The sequence below is a fragment of the Hylobates moloch genome, unplaced genomic scaffold, assembly GCF_009828535.3.
Source record: "Hylobates moloch isolate HMO894 unplaced genomic scaffold, HMol_V3 SCAFFOLD_29, whole genome shotgun sequence".
NCBI classification, from domain to species: Eukaryota; Metazoa; Chordata; class Mammalia; order Primates; family Hylobatidae; genus Hylobates; species Hylobates moloch.
This window is the reverse complement of record NW_026652304.1, coordinates 3,983,822-4,010,341: the sequence shown is the minus strand read 5'-3', so window position 1 is coordinate 4,010,341 and position 26,520 is coordinate 3,983,822. Positions and strand designations below refer to the sequence as shown.

Sequence of the window (26,520 nt, the reverse complement as noted above, 5' to 3'; positions counted from 1 at the left end):
TTTCCCTGGCGAGCCGGAGCTCGGAGCCTCCCCGCGCCCTCCGCGGCCGCCCGGGGAGGGGAGGGCCCTCCCCGCCCCCTCCGCCGAAGCTCCGTCCTGCCCGCGGGCCGGCTCCGCCCTCACCTCCCGGCCGCGGCTGCCTTCTGCCCGGGTTGTCCAAGATGGAGGGCGCTCCACCGGGGCCGCTAGCCCTCCGGCTCCTGCTGTTCGTGGCGCTACCCACCTCCGGCTGGCTGACGACGGGCGCCCCCGAGCCGCCGCCGCTGTCCGGAGCCCCACAGGTAGGGCAGGGCGGGCCCGGCTGGCCGCTTTACGACTCCGACCCTCCGGGAGGCCCGGGCCGTCCACAATGACGCTTCCCACATCCCACCGGCGGGCAGGGGCGGGGGTCCGGGCCCCCGAAGGAGGGGTGTGGGGAGAAGCACCCCAGGAAATGGGGGCGGCGTGGGAGGCCGAGGTAAGAGGAAAGGGACCCACTGGGGCTGCGTGGCTGTGAGTGAGCCTCGAGCCACCCCACACCGACTCTCTGGCGGCCCAAGCCGGCGCGCGACCTGACGGGGCTTTGCCGTCGAAGCGCGCGGTTGCCGGAGATCACAGGCCTTTGTAATGGCGCCTTCCCGGGGTAGAGCCGGCGCTTGGGCAGGGAATGCTTGTGTGCTTGGGAAGTGTGGAAGTTGCCCACTTCGCGCATTTCCAGGCCACCTGTGCCTGCTCGGCCTGCGATCGCGAGGTTCCGCCGTTCCGAGGCTGCGGGGCTCCGCCGGGCTGAGGTGGGCAGAGGCAGAGATCCGGCCCTCGCGCGACGTAGTGTTTTTGTCGGATGTTGGAGAAGTTCTGACGGCGGGGCGCGATCTGCGGCGTCTGCATCCCCTGGGAACTCGGCCCGGCCTCTGGGGGCGGGGCCCAGCAGTCCGGGTTGGCGAGTCCTGCAGGTGCTTCTGATGCCGGCTGAGGTGGGAGAATCGAGGCATCCTAACATTAAAACGTGGCTGATGCTCACCATTTCTGCCGTAGAGTCGTGCCTACCTAGGCAAGTATCAGCCTTTTTTCAGTAGAATGGTAGGGAAAAGTTTGAATATTTTAAAGTGCAAGTTTTCTGAGAATGACAAGAAACTATGTCGGTACACCTCTTCCTAGTCAAGACTTGAATACGAACACTCTAAATACAAAGGTGAAGGGCACGGTAAATGTCACTTTGACCAACAAGGTGAAACCCTGTCTCTACTAAAAATAGAAAAATTAGCCGGGCGTGGTGGCAGGTGCCTGCAGTCCCAGCTACCTGGGAGGCTAAGGCAGGAGAATTGCTCGAACCCAGGAGGCAGAGGTTGCAGTGAGCCGAGATCGTGCCACTGCACTCCAGCCTGGGTGACGGAGCTCAAAAACAAAACAAAACAAGACAAACAAAAACAAGTGTTAACGTTTTAGGATAATGACATTACCCCAAGTGGGTACAAAAATGACAAGCATGTCTCAGTTCTGCAGGACATTCCAAGAAGCCACGACATTGCCTGCCATAAGAACCACCTATATCTGAAATTATATGTGGACCACAGTTGCATCTGGTTAAACAATAGGAATGTGATGGACAGGCACCAAGGGACCAAATAAAAGTGAAATAGTTCTAAAAAGTTCTGGAAATACGGACATTATTTTCCTGTTTTTCAAGTTTTAAAGATTCATAATTGACACCTATGTGTCAAAGAGATGTTTAGGTCTGTATAATCTGCGAAAAATACATTTTGACTGCAGGCTTAAAATACACTGCATTGTCGGCTGGCTCTTAGTGATTTTATTATTTCAGTTCTCCCTTCTTGGGCCTTCATTTCACTTTCAGAAAGTCCAGATCTAAACTCGGAAATTCACATATTAAGCTGGGTGCAGTGGCTCACGCCTGTAATCCCAGCTACTGGGGAAGCCAAAGCCAGAGGATTGCTTGAGACCAAGAGTTGGGTGTTGGCTGATAAGCCTGGTTAACATAGCAAGAGCCTGTCTCAGCAACAAAAAGTTTCACAGATTAAATGAATGCTGAACAACTAGAAAGAGAATCCCATTACCTGGACTGTGTCTGTGGGAAACTGAAGTCCCTTGATCTAAGTCTTCTCAACGTCTTATTGTGAAATATTTCCAATAGGAAAGAATTTCACAGTGGTCCCACATATTGTGTAAGTGCTGTTGAGTAGAACGTTCTGCCTTGATGGTTATGTCTTTTCTCACCTTGTGGGTAGCCACTAGACTGCTGTGGCCACTGAGCACTTGAAATGTGGCCAGTGCCAGTGAGGAACTGTTTTTAAATTTTTATTTAATTTTAATCAATTTAAATGTAAATAGTCACAAGTGATTAGTGTGTACCATATTGAACAGTGCAGAACCAGACTACCCTTAACATTACTAGCTTTATCACATCTGTCCGTCCTCGTATCCAGCCTGATATAAATTAAACTGGTTGAAGTCAGGAAAATTCTGCCCTCTTCCAATGACTCAGATTTATTGGATTATAAGCATTTTTCTGTTTTTATGAATGCAGTTGTCAGAAGTTGAGGTAATACAGGATTGCACATAAGATTGAAAAATAAAAGTCTTTTTTTTTTTTTGAGATGGAATATCTCGCTCTGTCTCACCCAGGCTGGAGTGCAGTGGCGTGATCTCGGCTCACTGCAGCCTCCTCCTTCCAGGTTCAAGTGATTCTCCTATCTTAGCCTCCTGAGTAGCTGGTACTACTGGCGCATGCCACCACACCCGGCTAGTTTTTGTATTTGTATTTGTATTTTTTATTTTTTATTTTTGAGAGAGAGTCTCACTCTGTCTCCCATGCTGGAGTGCAATGGCGTGATCTCGGCTCATTGCAACCTCTGCCTCCTTGGTTCAGGTTCAAGTGATTCTCCTGCCTCAGCTTCCCAAGTAGCTGGGATTACAGGCTCCCGCCACTGCGCCCAGCTAATTTTTTAATATTTTTAGTAGAGATGAGGTTTCACCATGTTGGCTAGGTTGGTCTCGGACTCCTGACCTCAAGTGATGACCCGCCTCAGCCTTCCAAAGTGCTGGGATTATAGGTGCGAGCCACTGCGCCCGGTCCCTTTTTTTTTTTTTTTTTTTTTTGAGATGAAGTCTCGCTCTGTCCCCCAGGCTGCACAGTGCAGTGGTGCAATCTCGGCTCACTGCAGCCTCTGCCTCCCAGGTTCCAGTGATTCTCCTGCCTCAGGCTCCCAGATAGCTGGGATTACAGGCACGTGCCACCATGCCCGGCTAATTTTTGTATTTTTAGTAGAGACGGGGTTTCACCATGTTAGCTAGCTGACCTCAGGTGATCCGCCTGCCTCAGCCTCCCAAAGTGCTAGGATTACAGGCATCAGCCACCATGCCTGACCAAAAAATAAAAGTCTTTATAGTAAATCTTCTAATATTAAAATAACTTGGTCACTAAAGAGAGGCATTCGATGGACACTTACTTTCTTGTATGCATAACTGTATATTTCTCTCAGACGTATTTTAAACCAGCTGTCTATTACCTTTATTCTTAGGAAGACACTTGTGTCCCCAATGGGCATCCTATGAATAAAGGAGTTAGAAGAATTGAAGATGGTTAGGGAGAAACTTTTCAGTGTCCCCAAGCACTTTCTAAGTATGTGCAACCCTGGCTTATGAGCCTGAACTTCCAGTTCAATCAGAAGTTCTCAAGAACAATAAATATGACCTGGCCCTGAACTCCTGGCCGGGGGGCAGTAAGGAGTGTGATTCCCTTTTGCAGTGAAATCATTCAGAAAGACCGGAAAATAATTTCATTGAACTTGGTTCTGTGGAAAATATAGTATGCTTGTGTCTGTTAATTGTCTTTTTCAAACTCTGTAATTTTACTAGGTAGGTGAGATATATACATATAAAGTTCAGTAAGTTGCTAACAATATAGTGTATGTTCACTGCTAAAAGGCAGAAGCTATAAAATGGTTTCCTAGAACAACATTGGAGGCTTACTTCTGGGCTGTCAGAAGAATAGTAGTTTATAACTAATACATTCTCTAGTTTGCAAAGGAGATCCATATGACTTGAATTTGGACACAAAACAATGTAGCTGTCAATCTGATGGCTCATTGAATGTTGATTTGTTTTAGATGCACTATTGGTTCTAACCCTCTAGATCAAGGTGGGCCAGGAGAAAGCTGGCTAGTTCTGAGGAATTGCTAGTTGGAAAGCTTCCTAGGCTCCTAGTTGGGAAGTGAACCAAAGTCACCCTAAATGTATGATGTGAGTCTTGTGTGGTATGAATCCTGTTCCACAAGTTATTCCTGGAACCAGCTCAACCTCATGAAATTTCGTCAGTCTTATTCTCTCATTTATTGGAAATTATATATAAAGTAGGATACTCAGGGCCAGCAGATATACTTGTATATTTTTTTTGATGTTTATGGACAGTTTTCCTATTTTCTAAGTTAATACAACCTCAAAGAAAAAGTATTTGAGAGGAGTATTGTTTTTATTCTAGAATAACAATGTCTATTTGTGAATAAACTTAGGAAAGAATTTGATTTAGAAATGACAGATTGTAGTTCCTGTGGTCAGTGGTAAATACTTCTTAAAATAGTGCTTGCTTCTCTATGTAAAGCATGTCATCTTCAGTATTTGGGTATACTGCTTTTGATCATACCTTGAGAGGCAATAAAATGGGAGTACTACAGATGCTTGTATAAGAAACACACTCAAGAAAGGGTCAGTGCAACTTTGGTCAGGTGTGGTGGCTCACGCCTGTAATCCCAGCACTTTGGGAGGCTGAGGCGGGTGGATCACGAGGTCGGGAGTTCGCCACCAGCCTGACCAACATGGTGAAACCCCCGTCTCTACTAAAAATACAAAAATTAGCCAGGTGTGGTGATGCGTGCCTGTAATTGCAGCTACTCAGAAGTCTGAGGCAGGAGAATCGCTTGAACCCGGGAGGCGGAGATTGCAGTGAGCCAAGATCGCCACTGCACTCTAGCCTGGGCAACAGAGTGAGACTCCCTCTCAAAAAAAAAAAAAAAAAAAAGTCATTGCAACTTTATTTATAAAAGCAAAAAAGTTGGAAACAAGGCCGGGCGCGGTGGCTCACGCTTGTAATCCCAGCACTTTGGGAGGCCGAGGCGGGCGGATCACAAGGTCAGGAGATCGAGACCACGGTGAAACCCCGTCTCTACTAAAAATACAAAAAATTAGCCGGGCGTGGTGGCGGGCGCCTGTAGTCCCAGCTACTTGGAGAGGCTGAGGCAGGAGAATGGCGTGAACCCGGGAGGCGGAGCTTGCAGTGAGCCAAGATGGCGCCACTGCACTCCAGCCTGGGCGACAGAGCGAGACTCTGTCTCAAAAAAAAAAAAAAAAAGTTGGAAACAACTCAGATGTCCATGGGTAGTAGAATAAGTAAGTAAATTGGTAGTCAGAGATGGACTACTGTGATTACAGCTATAGGCATCAACAGTATCAACTAAAGTTACAGAAGAATACATATACTGTTATCCCACTTACATAAAGCTCAGAAACAGATAAAACTAAGTAACATATTGTTTAGAGAGAGAGAGAGACACAGGTAGTAAAACTATAAAGAAAAGTAAGAAATGATTCAAATGGAATTGGGTATAGGATTCCTTCTGGGGGGATAGAGGGCAATCATGCAGAGCATGCCAAGGCAGGGGTAATATTTTATATTTTATCCTCTGTGGTACTTACAGGAGTGCTCATCTTTTAAACTCTACATTTGCATATTATATACTCATGTGATACTTTTCACAAGTAAATAGAAAAAATATATATTATAAAAAATTAGACCAGGTGCAGTGACTCACACTTGTAATCCCAGCACTTTGGGAGGCTGAGACGGGCAGATCACAAGATCAGGAGTTCAAGACCATCCTGGCCAACATGGTGAAACCCCGTCTCTACTAAAAATACAAAAATTAGCTGGGTGTGGTGGTGCACACCTGTAATCCCAGCTACTCGGGAGGCTGAGGCAGGAGAATTGCTTGAACCCAGGAGGCGGAGATTGCAGTGAGCCCAAATTGTGGTACTGCACTCCAGCCTGGCAACAAAGTAAGACTCTCTCAAAATAAATAAATAAATAAATGAATAATAAAAATAAAAAATTGGAATTGTAAATAAGGGTGGAAAAATGGCTATAAAATGGAAAAGATGGTCTTTTAAACTCTCAATGCTGTTATAAATGATTGTACAATAGATATAATTGGAGGGAAAAGAGAAAGCCACATTGTTCTCAATCTGTGAGATGCAGACCTTCCAATTTACACAATACTTGTTTTACAGGATGGCATCAGAATTAATGTAACTACACTGAAAGATGATGGGGACATATCTAAACAGCAGGTTTGTCTCCTTTTCTGGTTTTAATATATAATTTAGCTAAGTGCTGTGCAGCTTACTTGATTTTTTAACCTGCACATCTAATTTAGTTAATCTTTTTTGACTTGAAGAGTTTGCTATTGTTTATAAATATTGGAATTAATGTATATGCTGCTTTATTTTAAGGTTGTTCTTAACATAACCTATGAGAGTGGACAGGTGTATGTAAATGACTTACCTGTAAATAGTGGTGTAACCCGAATAAGCTGTCAGACTTTGATAGGTGAGTACTACTAAATTATTTCCATAATTGCTCTGTTTTTTTGTTTGTTGTTGTTGTTGTTGTTATTGTTATTGTTTGTTTTTTGAGACAGTCTTGCGCTGTCACCCAGGCTGGAGTGCAGTGGTGCAATCTCAGCTCACTGCAACCTCCACCTCCTAGGTTCAAATGATTCTCATTCCTCAGCCTCCGAAGTAGCTGGGACTGCAGGCATGTGCCACCATACCCGGCTAATTTTTGTAATTTTAGTAGAGACAGGGTTTCGCCATGTTGGCCAGGGTGGTCTTGAACTCCTAGCCTCAAACCATCTACCCTCCTCTGCCTCTCAAAGTGCTGGGATTACAGATGTGAGCCACTGTGCCTGGCCTGTTCTGTTTTTAATAATACTAAATTAGCAAAACAATTTTTGGATGTTATATATTTCCATTTTAAAGTAAAAATAGGCTGGGCATGGTGGCTCACACCTGTAATCCCAACACTTTGGGAGGCTGAGGTGGGCAAATCACGAGCGGTCAGGAGTTTGAGACCAAACTGGCCAACATGGTGAAACCCCGTCTCTACTGAAGATGTGGTGCGTGCGTCTGTAATCCCAGCTACTCGGGAGGCTGAGGCAGGAGAATCGTTTGAACCCAGGAGGCGGGGGCTGCAGTGAGCTGAGATCACACCACTGCCCTCCAGCCTGAGTGACAGAGCGAGGCTCCCTCACAAAAAAATAAAATAAAAATAAAGTAAAAATATACATCATTGAAGCAAGAGGATCACTTGATCCCAGGAGTTTGAGGCTGCAGTGAGCTGTAATCATGCCACCGCACTCCAGCATGGGTGACAGAGCAAGACCCCATCTCTAAAACACACACACAGATCATTATCAGAATGTACAATAACACTAATATGTTTAAAACTCTATTCTTATTTTATATTGGCTGCTTCTCGCATATTCACTATTTTCCATAAGATCAGCATTGATGGAACTGCATTTCTGGTAAGTTGATATCGATGTAATAGTGTGCATAGAGGCGGGGCATGGTGGCTCTAGCACTTTGGGAGGCTGAGGCGGGTGAACTGCCTGAGCCCTGAGTTCGAGACCAGCCCGGGCAACATGGTAAAACCTCGTCTCTGCAAAAAATACAAAAATAAATTAGCTGGGTGTGGTGGTGTGTACCTGTAGTCCCAGCTACTCCTGAGAGGTGGGAGGATCGCCACTGTACTCCAGCCTGGGCAACAGAGTGAGACCCTGGCTCAAAAAAAAAAAAATGTGCATAAAGGTAGTAAATGGGATAGCAAGAGCCAAGAAAATGAATTGTCTGATTATCTAGTTTTCAGTTTCTTCTACCCTTATGTCAGTAGAACATTTTCTTTTTAACCTTTAAAAATTTTGAGTTGTTTAAAGGTAAGCAGGTGTGTTGCATTGGAATATGCCATATTATTTGGATGAAATAGCAAATACAAAGAATATACATAGGATTTTTTTTTTTTTTTGAGATGGAGTTTTTGCTCTTGTTGCCCAGGCTGGAGTGCAGTGGTGCAATCTCGGCTCCCTGCAACCTCCTCCTCCCGGGTTCAAGTGATTCTCCTGCCTCAGCCTCCCGAGTAGCTGGGATTACAGGCGCCTGCCACCATGCCTGGCTAATTTTTGTATTTTTAGTAGATGTGGGGTTTCACCATATTGGTCAAGGCCGATCTCGAACTCCTGACCTCAGGTGATCCGCCTGCCTCGGCCTCCCAAAGTGCTGGGATTACAGGCATGAGCCACCGTGCGCGGCCCACTTGTTGTTTCTGTCAGTCTTTTAGTTGGGATTTTAACTTATTTACATTAATAAAATTACTGATACATTTGGATTTAAATCCTCCTTCTTGTTTTGTCTTTGTCCCAACTGTTCTGCGTTTCTTTTTCTTCCCCCTTTGCCTTCTTCTAGGTTAATTATTTTTGGTATCATACTTCCCTTCTGTCTTGGTTTTACGTAATTTTTCTATTCTTTTAGTGGTTTCCCTTGCTATCAATAAATTAGTACTTTTGGCTGGGCATGGTTGCTCATACCTGTATTCCCAGCCCTTTGGGAGGCCAAAGCTGGAGGATCACTTCAGCCTGGGAGTTTGAGACCAGCCTGGGCAACATAGGGAAACCTATGAGCCCAGTGTGGTGGTGCAGGCTTGTTTTCCCAGCTACTTAGGAGGCTGAGACGAAAGGATCCCTTGAGCTCAGGAGATAGAGGCTGCAGTGAGCTGTGATTGTACCACTGTAGTCCATCCTAAGTGACAGAGTGAGACCCTGTCTCAAAAAATGAATTTAAAAAATAAAAATCAATAAATTTGTACTTTTATCACTTCCCAAATAATGCAAGAACCTTAGAACACTTAAATTCCATTTATTCCCTTTTTGCCTTTGGGTTATTATATATTTTAACTCTTTGTGTTCTTAAACCCCATGTGACATAATTATTATTGTTTTGTGTAGTCCACTATTCGTGTATGTACCATCATAGTTACCTTTTTCATTGCTCTTTATTCCTTCATATCTGTGCTCCACTCTATATCATTTGGTTGGAATTTCAAGTTCCAAAATTCTTTCTTCTATCCCTATTTCTCTGTACATTCTGCAGCTCCTGCCTTGCCCTCACACACATGCATTGTGCCCTCGTTGTCATTTTCCTTCAGCCTAAAGAATTCCCTTTAGTATTTCTTTCAGTACAGATTTGTTAGCAGTGAATGGTCTGAGGTTTTATTTGTCTGAAAGCATCTCTTTGCCTTCATTTTAGAAGGCTATTTTTGCTGGCTGTGGAAGCATAGCTTAGCATTTCTGTTTTAACATTTAAACACTTCATTTTCTCCCCTGCTGGGTGAGACTGCCAGACACTTTGTCAAGCTTTTTTACCTCCTAGTCATTGCTTTCTACTCAGCTTTTCAACCTCTCTACCTGTTCTGCTTGGGAGTTGGCAAATGCCTTCGGGGGAAGAAGTCACATAGGATATTGTACTCACCTCAGGGAGCTCTTTTCTTGGCCCTTCAAGTGCTGGCCGTCTTTAGCTTCTGATGCCTCTAGACAGATGTAGGTTTGTGTGTATATGTGGGTGTGTATTTTTTACATCTTTTCTAGCAGTTCTTTGCAAATGGTTCATTGCAAGAGGGTTGGTGTACTACAAGCTGATCCATGGTAGCTAAGAAAGGAAGTGCTAGTACTATTGAAATAATTCTTTTGTTGTTGTATTCACTGGGAATTGGACGTGGAATACAGCCTCTCTCCTCTCTTATGGCCATCTTTTAGTCATCCGAGTCATTGCACTGAGTTTGTTTCTATGATAACTGAAATAAATGCTCATCTTATCCAGTTACAACAAGAATCTTCAAAACATTAAATGCAGCAACAACAACAAATCTTCTTTAATTCTTTTTTTTTTTTTTTTTTGAGACGGAGTCTCGCTCTGTCGCCCAGGCTGGAGTGCAGTGGCGCAATCTCGGCTCACTGCAAGCTCCGCCTCCCGGGTTCACGCCATTCTCCTGCCTCAGCCTCTCCGAGTAGCTGGGACTACAGGCGCCCGCCACCACGCCCGGCTAATTTTTTTTTTTTGTATTTTTAGTAGAGACGGGGTTTCACCGTGACCTCGTGATCCGCCCGCCTCGGCCTCCCAAAGTGCTGGGATTACAAGCGTGAGCCACCGCGCCCGGCCAATCTTCTTTAATTCTTTAAAGAAACTTTTTCTTTTGTATTTGTTTATTGCTGCTTAACAGTTTAACCCAGAAATCAGTGGCCTAAGACAATATTTATTATTTCATAGTTTCTGTAGGTTGAGAATCTGAGCTTGGCTTAGCGGGGTCCTGTGGTTCTCAAAAGGCTGCCATCACATCAGGGCTCAGCTGACAAAAATCTACTTCCCAGCTCATTCATGTGGTTGCTGGCAGGAGTCAGTTCCTTCTGAACTCTTGAACAGAGGCCTCAGTTCCTCACCAGATGTTGGTTGAAGGCCTTCCTCAGTTCCTTGTGACACGAAGCTTCCCGTAGAGCATCTCACAACGTGGCAAGTAGCTTCATCATTGAGAGGACAAGAGAGACTGCCAGTAAGAAAGAGTACTAGCAAGACAGAAGTCATAGGCATTAATAATCTAATTGTGGCAGTAACATTCTATCACTTGTGCTATGCTCTGTTTGTTAGAAACAAGTCACTAGGCTGTGTGCATTGGCTCATGCCTGTAATCCCAGCTATTCAGGAGGCTAAGGCTGGAGGATCACTTGAGGCCAGGAGTTCAAGACCAGCCTAGGCAAGATAGCAAGGCTGTCTCTTTCAAAAGAACAAAAAAAGAAAAAAAAAAGACTGTCTCATTCATAGATACATAGGTAACTAACTGACTAGTCACTAGGTCCAGCCCACTTGAGGAAGGAATTGCAGAAATGTCTGACTCCATAGAGGCAAGGGTCATTGAGAGGCATTTTTGAAAGCTGCCTACCACAGTAAGGAAGTCAGAATATGAAGGGCTTTGTTGTTTCTTATTTAATTTTACCCTGTATTAGAGGTACTGTATGAGGCTCTTCTCACATTGCTATAAAGAAATACCTGAGACTGGGTAATTTATAAAGAAAAGAGGTTTAACTGGCTCATGGTTCTGCAGGCTGTACAAGAAGCATGGCACCAGCATCTGCTCAGCTTCTAAGGAGGCCTCAGGAAGCTTTTACTCATGATGGAAGGCAGATGGGGAGCCAGTGTCTCACATGGCAGAGCAGGAACAAGAGAGAGCGAGAGTGGCAGCGGGGTGCCGTAATACCAAGCCATGAGGGATCTGCCCCCATGGCCCAAACATCTCCCACCAGGCCCCGCCTCCAACATTGGGAATTACATCTCAACATGAGATTTGCGGGGAACATCCAAACTCTATCAGGCACCAAATTTGCAGGCTGAAGAATTGCCACTTGGGTGTATTTTTATGACTGCATTTTCTCACCCATTGAGTCTCCTGTACATAGTCTTTGGGCTTACGGACATGCTGACACAGCGCCTGTTGTTCCGTGAAGGAGACCCACGGGTGGTAATGGTCAGCTGAAACACGGGGATAGACCATGAGAGAGGGGGTACCTTTGACAGTGGTGCTTTTCAGAGGTCATGAAGGATTAAGCACACTAGAGAGAGGAAGAGCGAGGGGCCAGATGAGCCTGAGGAGGACCAGTAGGAGGACCGGGAACCTCACAGAAGTGCCACTAAAGGTCTGTGAGCAGGAGGCTGTGGACTGAAAACCACGTCACAGTGAGACAAGCCTGGCATGTTATCTGAATGGTTTGGAGGCGGGGACTAAAGCAGGGGAGAATAGGTAGGTATATCTTGTAACAGTAAGTAGTTAATGAACTAGATATTGAGATATTCCAGACAAAGGAAGTAGCCCTAGAGACGCACAGAATCAGATTAAACAGCTGGGTGTGCATTCAGATTGTATATCTGGGTTCCTGTTTGGCAAAAATCTTCGCATTACTTGAGGGGTAGAAATAAAATGCTCCATCTGTGGCAGGGTGCATTGGTGTATGTTGTTTTATCTTTTTCGATAGCGCTTCTACCTTAATAGAGTAGCTGTTGGCTCTGTAAACCAGCTGCAGCTACTACACCCCGTTTCTACTGGAGCAGGAGTAGAGTTTTCCTAGCTAGAGAAGAACGTGGACAATAGCTAGTCCTACCCCATTATCGATTACCAGAGAGAAATGACAGGCCTCCCCCACCCTCTTTCCCCATTCCTGCTCTCTCTAATAATAATGAGTCACTTATCGGGGAAAGGATTGAGAAAAAAACTCAATTTTCTTACTGCTTGGGCATCTTCTCTCACAGGATTTTGTGGATGGATGAATGTATGTGCTTATTATGTTAAAACATGGGATTGGCTGTGTCTTCCGGCTGGCTTTATAGTTGTACCATGTTGGTTCCTCATTGCCAACCAGTGTAAAAGAATAGGAAAGATGGGCCAGGCGTGGTGGTTCACACCTGTAATCCCAGCACTTTGGGCTGCCGAGGTGGGTGAATCACTTGAGGTCAGGAGTTAGCAAGACCAGCCTGGCCAATATGGTGAAACCCTGTCTCTGCTAAAAATACAAAAAATCAGCTGAGCATGGTGGTGTAAGCCTGTAATCCCAGCTACTCAGGAGGCTGAGGCAGGAGAATCTCTTGAACCCAGGAGGCAAAGGTTGCAGTGAGCCAAGATGGCACCACTGCACTCCAGCCTGAGCGACAGAGCAAGACTCCCATCTCAAAAAAAAAAAAAAAAAAAAGAATAGGAAAGATGTTGCTAGTGTGGTATTTCATACAAAGTCTAAAGATCAACACATTTTACCCTTTCAAATGAGTGGAAGCAGTCATTAAAAAAAAAGATTGTCTTTGTTTTTAATAAATCTGAAACAGCATTGAGGTCAGGGATGAAGAAAGCCAGAGAAATTGGTTTACAACTGTCTTGTTCCATGTAAATGTCATCAAAATAATCAAACTCAGTAACAGATTTGGTGGTAATTTTTGTTCAAAGGTGTCACTACTTTTTTTTTTTTATAGTGAAGAATGAAAATCTTGAAAATTTGGAGGAAAAAGAATATTTTGGAATTGTCAGTGTAAGGATTTTAGTTCATGAGTGGCCTATGACATCTGGTTCCAGTTTGCAACTAATTGTCATTCAAGAAGAGGTAGTAGAGATTGATGGAAAACAAGTAAGATAGTATGTTTATTAATTGGGAATTAAATGATAAAGATTTAGATTTGTGCTAGATATTATGCATGTGTTCAGTTATTTTGTTTCTGACTTGATAAGGAAGGTGCCTAATATTGCCTATATCCAATTATTTATAATTTTTGTATATTTATTTTGGCATTTGAAATATATTTTAAAAGTTTCCCATATTCATACATGTTTGTATCACTTTAAAATGTACAGACATTATTAAATAGAAAGTAAGCAAAGAGATTCAATTTGGCTCATAGTTCTGCTACCATTTCCTCTATGGTAAATGAAGTCTCTGTGTGTAAATGAAGTAGAATCGAGATTAAGCTTATAATAGTAAGTGTTAAAGCAGACAGGAATATTATTAAAGTTGTAAGTTAAGTGCCCCAAAGTGGGAGTATGGGGAGATAAAGAGTAATGGTTAGCTGGGCATAGTGGCTTACGCCTGTAATCCCAGCACTTTGGGAGGCCAAGGCAGACCAATCACCTGAGGTCAGGAGTTCTAGACCAGCCTGACCAACATGGAGAAACCCTGTCTCTACTAAAAATACAAAGTTAGCTGGGCATGGTGGCACATGCCTGTAATCCTAGCTACTCGAGAGGCTGAGGCAGGAGAATCGCTTGAACCCGGAAGGCAGAGGTTGCAGCGAGCTGAGATTGCACCATTGCACTCCAGCCTGGGCAACAAGAGCGAAACTCCATCTCAAAAAAAAAAAAAAAAAAAAAAAAGAGTAATTGTCTGAATAGGACACGTGTTTTAGTTATATAAATCTGGGAGGAAAATTTGCTTTTAAATTTTTGTGGGGCTGTGCTACTATTTAAAATAAAGAATAATTATATTTTCTTTCACAGGTTCAACAAAAGGATGTCACCGAAATTGATATTTTAGTTAAGAACCGGGGAGTACTCAGACATTCAAACTATACCCTCCCTTTGGAAGAAAGCATGCTCTACTCTATTTCTCGAGACAGTGACATTTTATTTACCCTTCCTAACCTCTCCAAAAAAGGTAACTTAAAAGACCATTATTTAAAGTATTAAGAAGATTATTTATTTAGTTGGTAGCTTTATATACTCTTGAACTTTGTTATTTTTTACACTATTAGCAAAAGTTGCTATTTATCTTTAATTAATAGTTAATATGTTTGGAAATGAGCTTCTTTAAAAAAATGCTTCATAACATGTATTGCTTCATATGTCCATTAAAGGACTTTAGGACTCTATTTTGAGCCTTAGTAGAATGTGATCAGTGCTGGTTGCACAGTGACATTTTTCAGTAATTATTCACTCTTACTCTGGGTACTGATCACAAAATATGTAATAAGACTATTGTAAAGGTTCATTCAGAGGAAGAACTATTCATTTTTTCACAGAAACATAGAACTTCTAAAATTTTGGCTTTCTGTGTGACAGAATCATAACTGCTTTAGCTCCTTATACGTGTCTTAGTTTATAGTTCTCTTCTGACATTTCAGTCAGTGAACATTCAGATGTGTTAATTTTTTCTTCCATGGTAAAATATGTGTTCTTACTATCCTAAATGCTATTGGTATCGTAATCTTAGGACTAGTAGGATAAGACACCAGCATTTTGGTAACGTTGCTCTTTCTCCTGGGTAGAAAGTGTTAGTTCACTGCAAACTACTAGCCAGTATCTTATCAGGAATGTGGAAACCACTGTAGATGAAGATGTTTTACCTGGCAAGTTACCGGAAACTCCTCTCAGAGCAGAGCCTCCATCTTCATATAAGGTAAATCAAGTATTTGGTGTTATATTTATTTGGTGTTATCATAAGCATTCATGGTTATGATGAAGAAAATCGATCCTGGCATTTAAAATGGAGTGGAAATCCTGAAGAATGGAACTGTAGAGCATTGGTGATAATGGACTCATCTTGGTCTTAATGTGATATTTTTAGTATGCCTATTTTCCTCTTCAAGCTTTGTTTAGTAATACTGTAGTCAGATCATGATTATCAAGGTGCTGGATTTCATTTGGTTGGAATTATAAATTCTACAGTTCTTTCTCATATCCAGATTTCTGTGTTTGGTCTGTACCCGCTACCTTGCATACACACATGTGCATTGTGCCCCCAGGATCTTGCCCAGTGATTCAGCTCAGGTGGTTGAGAATATACTTCCTAGAGTCAGCCTGCCCAGGCTTGAAACCTGGTTCTGCCGCTGACTAATTGTGTGATCTTGAACAAATTTTTTTTTTTTCTCTGAGATGGAGTCTCGCTCTGTCACTTAGGCTGGAGTGCAGTGGTGTGATCTTAGCTTACTCCTCCACCTCCTGGGTTCAAGTGATTCTCCCACCTCAGCCTCCTGAGTAGCTGGGATTACAGGCACACGCTACCACGCCCAGCTAACTTTTGTATTTTTAGTAGAGACGGAGTTTCACCATGTTGGCGAGGCTGGTCTCAAACTCCTGACCTCAAGTGATCTACCCACCTTGGCCTCCCAAAGTGTTGGGATTATAGGCGTGAGCCACCATCCCCGGCCGACAATTACTCTTTATATCCCCGTACTCCCACTTTGGGGCACTTAATCTCTCTAACCTCAGTTTCTTCATCTGTACAGTGGGGCACCCACTTAATCTGAATAGTAGTGTAAAGTAGTATCTCATGAAGTTGTTATAAGGATTTAAATAAGTTGGGTACTACATATAAATATGCATTGGCACCTACTAATTTCTCGAATGTTACCTGTGACATTTATACTGCTTACCAGGAATATATTCATGGGTTCAGAGAGTATCCAATATCTCTCTGTATATTAAGTAGACCCCTACCCAAAATTCATTTTAAATGAGCAGAGTCTATGTTTGGTCTTAAAGGAGTAGTAGCTCTCACTGAAGGTCAGGATTGCATATTTGAGGTCACTTTAGCAGTCTGGACTGTAGCACCTTTACCCTGTCTACCTCACCTCCCTTAGCAGGTCAGCCCCAGAGCAGACTGTCTTCATAGTCCATGCCATCAGTGCCCACCTTAGGTTCTTCTCTCGCTCTTAAAGTATAGAAACATGTTTTGTACACAGTGAACTTCCCATCTATTCTAAAATTTACTAATATGTTTGTCTTTCTCTTCCTTCTCTTGTGCTGTAGCTACTAGAAACAGTTGACTCTGCTCCATTTTGTTTATAATGGACTAGCCTAACGAATCTCTTGTCAATTAGCAATTATTTTCACTTGATGTGTAGTTAGAAAACAATATAAATAATTTTACAGGCTAGTAACATTTTTGTGCTTGTATTGTTAGAACATAATTTTTAAAATTGTAAGTAACTTTATTGAGGTACATGCTAAAATAAAATCACCGTTTAAAATATACAATTAGTTTTGACAAATGTAGTCACCCATGTAACTACCAGCACAATCAAAATATAGAATATTTTTATCATCCCAAAGCTAAAACATTAAAAAATTTAAAGTTTATTCTTAGAGATTGATGCAACTTGCATATCTAATCGAAATTCCTTTTTCAGGTAATGTGTCAGTGGATGGAAAAGTTTAGAAAAGATCTGTGTAGGTTCTGGAGCAGTGTTTTCCCAGTATTCTTCCAGTTTTTGAACATCATGGTGGTTGGAATTACAGGAGCAGCTGTGGTAATAACCATCTTAAAGGTGCTTTTCCCAGTTTCTGAATACAAGTAAGTATTTCTTATTTTTGAAATGTTAGTATTTTTAATGATTAAAAAGTGAGACATATTTGCTATGTTTTAGAGTAGAAAATATAAAAATTAGAAAGGGTAAGACAAATGGGAGGGAAAATAACACCTACTGTTTTTCTAGCCCATCTTCCAACGTTAGCAAAGTTGAAACACATTTATTGAATAGCTATTGTGATCAAGACATTCTTAGAGATTCAGATGTAAGTAAGACAAACTCTGCTAAGAACTTAAAATCTAGTAGCGGAGGAAGGGAACAAATATTTCCATTAGACATGGAAAATGCAAGTGTATGATCAGAGGTGAACAAAACCAGAGGACTTCATGATGTATTTTCAACCCCAGAGTATCAGTTCAAGATGTAGTTAATTTCAGTAGACAAGCAGGATATTCATTGCAGCATTGTTTGTAATAGAAAATAAAAGCAAAATAGGCTGGGCACAGTGGCTCATGCCTGTAATCCCAGCAGTTTGGGAGTCCGAGGCAGGTGGATCATGAGGTCAAGAGATTGAGACCATTGTGGCCAACATGGTGAAACCCCATCTCTACTAAAAATAAAAAAAAAATTAGCCTGGACCTGGTGGCTCATGCCTGTAATCCTGGCACTTTGGGAGGCCGAGGCGGGCGGATCACAAGGTCAGGAATTTGAGACCAGCCTGGCCAATATGATGAAACCCTGTCTCTACTAAAAATACAAAAATTAGCCAGCCGTGGTGGCGGGCGCCTGTAGTCCCAGTTACTCAGGAGGCTGAGGCAGGAGAATCACTTGAACCCGGGAGGCAGAGGTTGCAGTGAGCCGAGATTGCACCACTGCACTCCAGTCTGGGCGACAGAGTGAGACTTCATCTCAAAAAATAAAAATAAAAACTAGCTGGGCGTGTGGCACCCAACTGTAGTTTCAGCTTCTCAGGAGGCTGAGGCAGGAGAATCGCTTGAACCCGGAAGGTGGAGGTTGTGGTGAGCCGAGATCGTGCCGTTGCACTCCAGCCTGGGAAACGAGCAAAACTCCCTCTCAAAAAAAAAAAAAAAAGTAAAAGCAAAATAAAAACCCTCTTAACTGTATATCAGTTAGGGCTAATGAGATTTTCTCTGGCTGAGTAAGTCCAAAATCTATTATGTGGGGGGAAATATGGCAAAGCAGTATGATCACATTTAGGTAAAACAAAATATTACGTGTATATAAATGCATAGAAAATTTCTGGAATGAGAAAACAAGTTATCTCTAATGAGTAGGAATGAGAACAGAGGTGGAGAGACTGACTTTGACTTCCTTTTGTATATTTTTTAGTCAAAAATTATAATATTTAAAATGAATTATTAGTATTTTTTTCAAGTTAAATCAGTCGTTTTATTTTATTTTATTTATTTATTTATTGAGATGGAATGTCACTCCATCACCCAGGCTGGAGTGCAGTGGCATGATCTCGGCTCACTGCAACCTCCACCTCCTGGGTTCAAGCGATTCTCCTGCCTCGGCCTCTCGAGTAGCTGGGATTACAGGCATGCGCCACCTTGCTTGGTTAATTTTTGTATTTTTAGTAGATTCGGGGTTTTGCCACGTTGGCCCAGCTGGTCTCAAACTCCTGACCTCAGGTGGATCAGGTGGATCACGCCTTGGCCTCCCAAAATGCTGGGATTACAGGCGTGAACCACTGCACCTGGCCCATTAGTCATTTTAATTATCTTAACAGAAACAAATCTCAGTGCAGATGACCACAGTTCTTGGCTTAGCTACATTGCATTATACTGTTATGTAACAGGATTTTTGGAAAAGAAGACCTAATTTGAACATTTACTTTTCCACCTGCTTGCTGTGAGGTCTTTGAACCTCTGACTTCTTCAGGTGTAATGATGAACTAATGCCTCCCTTGAAGGATTGTTGAAAGTCAAAGTCATGAAGCAAGCAAAGCACCTGCAGAGTAAAGAAATATTAGTTGCCCCTCCCACCTCTTAGTTTACATTTCCACTGAATTGGCATTCCCATTCCTTTCTGATACAGAAATATCCTTATCGAAAATGCTTAGAACCAAAAGTGTTTCAGATTTCAGATTTTTTTGGAGTTTTGAATATTTGCATTATACTTACTGGTTGAGCATCCTCAATCCAAAATCCAAAATGCTCTTGGGAGCATTTCCTTTGCGTATATGGAAATATATATATAATACTTGTATATATTTTATATAAATATTTATAAATGTATATATATAGAGAGAGAGAGAGAGAGAGAGAGAGACACGGGGGTCTTGCTATGTTGGCTAGGTTGGTCTTGAACTCTTGGCCTCAAGTTGTCCTCCTGCCTTGGCCTCCCAAAGTGCCAGGATTACAGGTGTGAACCACTGTGCCTGGCCAAGCATTTTCTTTAAGTATCATGTTGGCACTCAAAAAGTTTTGGATTTTGGAGCATTTTGGATTTTGGATTAGGGATACTTGACCTGTAATAAAAATTCTGTAATTTAACAGATTTCTTTCCCCTTTGGCTGCCAGGAAGTTCCAAACTTTTTTTGAACTTTATTATGTGTACCTGCATAGAAAACGGTGTTGTAATGTTTTTCTTTTTCTTTTGCCATTGTTTTGTTATGGGTTTCTCTGCAGGAACAGATGCAATATAAAATTAAAAACCAAATTTGCAGTTGTACTGTGGATACTTCCTGGTAGAAAAAGATTTAATACAGAACTATAGAGAGTGATGAACTGAAAGTATCCTTTTCTCTGTTCTTCAATTCTTATTCTACCTAGAGGTAGTCATTGTCAACTGAGTTGACATTTTTTTAATCCAAATTCTATGTATTAATGTAAATGTACACTAGATAATCATAATTGTTTATCAACTCAGATTGTTAATTGTTTTGCGTTGCATTTTTCACTTAAGACAGAGGTTTCCCAAACTTTCTTGGTTTGCAGTATCCTTAGTGTGCCAGTAATTTTTTTTAATGCCCCTATACTTAGGCCAAAAGACAAATTTAAAGATTTTTATTTTTATTTTTTATTGTATGTATGTATGCATTTATTTATTTATTTATTTTGAGACAGAGTCTCGCTCTGTCACCCAGGCTGAAGTGCAGTGGCACAATCTTGGCTCACTGCAAGCTCCGCCTCCCGGGTTCATGCCATTCTCCTGCCTCAGCCGCCTGAGTAGCTGGGACTACAGGCGCCCGCCACCACACCCAGCTAATTTTTTGTATGTTTAGTAGAGACGAGGTTTCACCGTGTTAGCCAGGATGGTCTCGATCTCCTGACCTCGTGATCTCCCTGCCTTGGCCTCCCAAAGTGCTGGGATTACAGGTGTGAGCCACCACGCCCAGCAATTTTGTTCTTAAATTACTAATTTAAGAAATACTAATGGGATGTGAGTGCCTATAGAGCACTACACAATACCTCATATCTTGGCATCAGACTGGAAATTGGCATCCTCATTTCTTGTTCAGTGTTAGTTTTGTACAGTATTTGCTTTTTATCATAGTAACCACCTGTGTTAATCCATTTTGTGTTGCTTATAAAGTAATACCTGGGCTGGTTACTTTATAAAGAACAGAGATTATTTATTTAGCTCATGGTTCTACAAGAACCATGTAGGCTGTACAAGAAGTATGGTGCTGCCATCAGCTGGGCTTCTGGTGAGGTCCTCAGGCTGCTTCCACTCAGCAGCATCACAAGGCAAAGCATGTGCAGATATCACATATCAAGAAAGGAAGCAAGAGGAACAGCAGGGGGGGTGTCAGGCTCTTTTTAACAACCAGCTCTCCAGGGAATGAATAATGAGAACTCATTCCCTTCCCCTCCAGAGAGGGCATTAATCTGTTCATGAAGGATCTGTCCTCATGGCCCGAACACTTCCTATTAGGCCACACCGCCAACATCGGGGAGTAAATTTTAACATGAGGTTTGGAGGGAAAAACTTTCCAAATCTAACACCACCAAAACCCAGCTTTGGAAAGATTGACTTCACTGACTGTTTTGCAATCTAATGTTAAAGCATGAAGTAACCTCAAGGTAATATTACACATGAAGTCTCTTGAAAATTTATAATATTCTGTGGTGCCACTGTGAGTTTGCTTACCAACCCAGGGACCTCAGTGCAGTTTGGGAACCATAGACCTAAGATCTTTTCTTATCACTACATATATTCTTTTTTGTCCCCTTAGTTATTTTAATTCCATTTTATTTTTTATTACTTATTTTTGAGACAAGGTCTCACCTTGACACCCAGGCTGGAGTGCAGTGGCTCAGTCATGGCTCACTGCAGCCTCAATCTCCCAAGACTTAAGTGATCCTCTCACCTCAGCCTCCTGAGTAGCTAGGACTAAGGTGTGTGTCACCATGCCCAGCTAATTTTTTAAATTTATTTTTTGTAGAGGCCAGGTTGGCCCAGGCTGGTCTCAAACTCCTGGGGTCAAGCAGTCCTTCCACCTTGGCTTCCCAAAGTTCTGGGATTACAGGCATCAGCCACTGTGCCCAGCCCTTAATATTATTTTTAACTGACATGTCATAATTATGTATAGCTTACCTATTCTTTTTATGGCTGCATAGTTCTAAAGGAGATAGGAAAAACCGAAGCATAGGAAAAATACTTTGGTTTTTCCTACTCTGACACTCTGGAGTACTTCACGTTTGGGCACCAATATGTGTGTGGGCATTTTTCCCCACCAGTAACCAGTTCTCCAGTGGACACCAGCTGGGTGTCCTGTAATTCAGTTCAGTTCTGACACTTTCCACCTGGACACAGCGTCAGATCCCACAGGCTAAGGGCTTAGTTCCACAAGACTGCCCCCCTTCAGATGCCAGTTGTAAGCCCCAGGTTGTGACATGTGATTCTGGCCAGCTGGGTATAAAGAGGTTCCCATGACCTCCTCTTTGGGTTTGATTAATTTGCTTGGGACGTCTTTGGGGCGGCTCACAGATCTCAGGGAAACACCTCCACTTACTGGTTTATTACAAAGGAAACAACAAGCAGATGGAAGAAGTGCATAGGGTAAGACATGGGGAGGGGGAGAGGGGTTCAGAGCTTCCCTGTCCTCCCTAGGTGCACCTCTATCCAGGTCCCATACCTCTGTGTGTTGAGCTATCCAGAAGCTCTCCAAACCTAGTCCTTTTGGGTTTTTTTGCAGGTTTCATCACATAGGCATGATTGATTACATCACTGGTCACGGTGATCAACTCAACCTTTAGTACCCCATTTCCTTCCCCAAGGTTAGGGGATGGGACTGATCTCATGGTTGATATCCCTGGCAACCAGCTCCCCTGTTGAGGCTATCCAGGATCCCCCAGCCATCAGTCATCATTAGCATCCAAAAGATACTTACCACTTTGGAGATTTAAGGATTTTAGGAGCTGTTCCAGGAAGTCAGAGGAACTTAGAAGTCACAATATCACAGGTGTTCCACAGTATAGATATACCTTAATATAACCATTCTTCTAACATTTAGGTAATTTCCAATTTCATGTTAATCCCAACAATGTTCTAGTATACATTCTTGCACATGTATTTCTTTTCACATGTGTATTTATGTAGAATAGATTCCTAAAAGTAAAATTATTGTGTCACAAGTAATTGTATTAACTCCTTACAACCTGATGATAATCTTTTTTGGTTTTGCTACTAAAAATATAATTCATCTTAATTTGCATTTTCATCTTACTAGCATCTTTGCTAGTTTAGGTCTGGGTGGGTTCAACATCTTTGTGATAATTGGCTATATATGATTCTCTCATGACTTGCTTACGTAGAACCTTTGGCCATTCTTCAATTGTGTTGCATTTTGTAACTATTAGTATATAAGAGCTCTTTTGTCTATTATACATATGTAATGCTCATTGCAGATTTTTTTACTCATCCCAGCCTATCATTTGTCTTTTGCTCGTTTATGGTATCTCATCATACAAAAGCTTTAAATTCGAGGCCTAAGTAATTCATGTTATTCCTTTACAGCATCTAGGGTTTTTATTTTGCCTACTAAGTAGGCCAGACTTTCCTATCTTAAAATTATGGGGCTTTTTTTGTTTGATTTTTTTTTTTTTTTTTTTTTTGAGACGGAGTCTCGCTCTGTCGCCCAGGCTGGAGTGCAGTGGCGCAATCTCGGCTCACTGCAAGCTCTGCCTCCCGGGTTCACGCCATTCTCCTGCCTCAGCCTCTCCGAGTAGCTGGGACTACAGGCGCCCGCCACCATGCCCAGCTAATTTTTTTTTTTTTGTATTTTCAGTAGAGACGGGGTTTCACCGTGGTCTCGATCTCCTGACCTCATGATCCACCCACCTCGGCCTCCCAAAGTGCTGGGATTACAAGCGTGAGCCACCGCACCCGGCCAGATTTTTGTTTTTTAAAGACAGGGTTTTGTTCTGTTGCCCAGGCTGGAGTATAGTGGCAGTGCTATCAAGGCTCACTGCAGTCTTGACCTCCTGGGTTCAAGCGATCCCCCTGCCTCAGCCTCCCAAATAGCTGGGACTACAGGCACTTGCCACCATGCCTGGCTAATTTGTTGTTGTTGTTGTTGTTGAGACACAGTCTTGCTCTGTTGCCCAGGCTGGAGTACAGTGGTGTGATCTTGGCTTGCTGCAACCTCCACCTCCTGGTTTCAAGCAATTCTCATGCCTCAGCCTCCTGAATAGCTTGAGATTACAGGCGCCCGCCACCATGCCTGGCCAATTTTTGTATTTTTAGTAGAGATGGGTTTCACCATGTTGGCCAGGATGGTCTCAAACTCCTGAGCTCAAGTGACCCACCCATCTCGGCCTCCCGAAGTGCTGGGATTGCAGGCGTGAGCCACCGTGCCCAGCCTAAGCCTCTGTGCCCAGCCATTTTTTAAAAAAACATTTTATTTTGTGTAGAGACAGGGTCTCGCTGTGTTGCCCAGGCTGGACTCCTTGGGCCCAAGCAGTCCTCCTGCTTTGGCCTCGGAAGGTGCTGGGATTACTAAGGGCATGAGCCACTGTGCCCAGCCATTATATTTACTTAAAATTTATTTATTTATTTATTTATTTATTTTTTATATATTTTTTTGAGACAGAGTCTCGCTGTGTTGTCCAGGCTAGAGTGCAGTGGCACAATCTCTGCTCACTGCAACCTCCACTTCCCGGGGTCAAGAGATTCTCCTGCCTCAGCCTCCCGAGTAGCTGGGATTACAGGCGTGCACCACCACGGCCGGCTAATTTATATATTTTTAGTAGAGACAGGGTTTCACCATGTTAGCCAGGCTGTCCTCGAACTCCTGACCTCAGGTGATCTGCCCACCTCAGCCTCCCAAAGTGCTGGGATTACAGGCATGAGGCACTGTGCCCGGCCAAAATTTATTTTTTAGCATTACTTTTCTGTATACTTTTAAAGCTAGAGTTCTCATTTTGTTTCCCAAACAGAGGCCATTTTTCCATTAGTAATTTCTCATTGACTTAGAATGTTACCTTATTATAAACTAAATTTCCATATACGTTAGTCTTTTTCTGGACTCTTTTCTGTCCCAGTGATCTATTTATCTATTCCTGTGCCAGTAGCACAGTTTTAATTACTCTCATGTTTTGTTTTTGTTTTTGAGACAGGGCTAACTTTGTCATCCAGGCTGCAGTGCAGTGGCACGATCTTGGCTCACTGCAACCTCCACCTCCCGGGTTCAAGCGATCCTCCCACCTCAGCCTCCTGAATAGCTAGCTGGGACTGCAGGTGTGCACCACCATGCCCAGCTACTTTTTTCTATTTTTAGTAGAGATGGGGTTTCGCCATGTTTCCCAGGCTGATCTCGAACTCCTGGGCTCAAGTGATCTGCCTGCCTTGGCCTCCCAAAGTGCTGGGATTATATGTGTGAGCCCCAACACCTGGCCTACTATCATGTTTTAATAAAACCTTTGAGAGCTAGTTAAGGCAACTTTGTCTTCTCCCCATTGTTCTTTTAAAAAAATCTTATGACTATTCTTGCAGTTACTCCCCTGTGAACTTTAGAATCTGTTTGGTTCTATAAACAACTAACCTCTGTTGATGTTCTTATTAGAATAACACTGAATTTACAATACAGGGTCCTAGATTCAATCCAAAGACATACTCTCTGGTCAGGGATTTTAAGTAACAAAAAGAGCAACACTATCTAAAGACCTAAGGTTGTGTTGTGCCGGTGAGTATTGTTTAGAGAGGGGCTTAGGCTTAGGCTTTTTGCTCAGCCTGGGTGTGTCTAGGAACCTAATTCTGCCTTGGAGATCTAAACTTACCCTATTCTTCTCTAAAATAGGAAATAATGAACTTCCTCGATGCCTTTCTGTTCTCTCAGCCAGTTTGGTTAAAGTGACTTTGGGCTCAGTTTGTACAACCACTATGAATTTTTAAATAGAATGTAGCAAAAGCACCTAACTTTAGGTGTATATTATAACCTTGAAGTAGCCTTTTCTCACTATTAAACTACAGGCAGAGGAAACATTTAATTTTGATAGTAATTAATCACTTTCTATTTCAGAGGAATTCTTCAGTTGGATAAAGTGGATGTCATACCCGTGACAGCTATCAACTTATATCCAGATGGTCCTGAGAAAACAGCTGAAAACCTTGAAGATAAAACATGTATTTAAAACGCCATCTCATATCATGGACTCCGAAGTAGCCTATTGCCTCCAAATTTGCCACTTGAATATAATTTTCTTTAAATTGTTAAGAATCAGTTTATACGCTAGAGAAATTGCTAAACTCTAAGACTACCTGAAAATTGACCTTTACAGTGCCAAGTTAAAGTTTACCTTATTCTCGGCTGGGTGCAGTGGCTCACGCCTGTAATCCCAGGACTTTGGGAGGCCGAGGCGGGCGGATCACGAGGTCAGATCAAGACCATCCTGCCAACATGGTGAAACCCTGTCTCTACTAAAAAAAATACAAAAATTAGCCGGGCGTGGCAGCGCACGCCTGTAGTCCCAGCTACCTGGGAGGCTGAGGCAGGAGAATTGCTTGAACCCGGGAGGCGGAGGCTGCAGTGAGCCAAGATCATGCCACTGCACTCCAGCCTGGGTGACAGAGCGAGACTCCGTCTCAAAAAAAAAGTTGACCTTATTCTCTAAAAGGGCTGGCTATTCATATGATGAATTGTTAAGGAAAACTTAAAGTGGAAGAGAAGACATGTGAAGAGACTTTGAAATTATCAAAAGAAAAAAAAAAGACCTGACAAAATCTCATGTGCCAATAACTTTTCAAGGTGCCTTTGTTAAGGAAATTATATCCACTTAATTACTATAATATATAAGACTTTATGAAAAGCACTTTATAAAATTCTAATTTAAAAGCTAAAGAACTTAACACTTATTTTTTTATTCAGTACAGTGTGCCTTTATATTATGTGACTCAGTATAAAATCACTGAAGTGTATCATGATTTGATTGTATCCTGTACCAAGACTACTTACCTTGAATGCTCCAAGATTTAAAAGTAGTATGACATGTTCTCACTCTAAAATAAACACTTTTTTTTTTTTTTGAGGAAAAAAGTATAGCCATTTTGGTTACACTGATATAAAACCTTTGCCCGGGTAAGAATGGCTGACATGCAGGAGTAGGTATACTTTCATTTACGTTGGCTGAAACCATGGCTCAAATTGAATGAGTCCATTGATATCATGAGTTAGACTGT

At 42.5% G+C, this 26,520-nt stretch overlaps 1 protein-coding gene across 1 annotated transcript; it reads left to right on the top strand.

Moving 5' to 3' along the window:
* On the top strand, positions 1-26,185 carry LOC116463215 (glycoprotein integral membrane protein 1-like). The gene is made up of 8 exons (XM_032146214.2): positions 1-281; positions 6,280-6,339; positions 6,502-6,598; positions 13,108-13,259; positions 14,123-14,279; positions 14,890-15,020; positions 16,753-16,916; positions 25,364-26,185. The coding sequence occupies exons 1-8, from the start codon at positions 162-164 to the stop codon at positions 25,473-25,475; spliced, it is 993 nt and encodes a 330-aa protein (XP_032002105.1). The 5' UTR covers positions 1-161; the 3' UTR covers positions 25,476-26,185.
* The last annotated feature ends 335 nt before the right edge of the window (positions 26,186-26,520 follow it).

Excerpts from the sequence above, each read along its gene's own strand:
- LOC116463215 (XM_032146214.2), top strand. The coding sequence starts at position 162 with ATGGAGGGCGCTCCACCGGGGCCGCTAGCCCTCCGGCTCCTGCTGTTC. Across the intron at positions 6,340-6,501 it reads GGGACATATCTAAACAGCAG|GTTGTTCTTAACATAACCTA; the intron begins GTTTGTCTCCTT and ends CTTTATTTTAAG. Across the intron at positions 13,260-14,122 it reads TAGAGATTGATGGAAAACAA|GTTCAACAAAAGGATGTCAC; the intron begins GTAAGATAGTAT and ends TTTCTTTCACAG.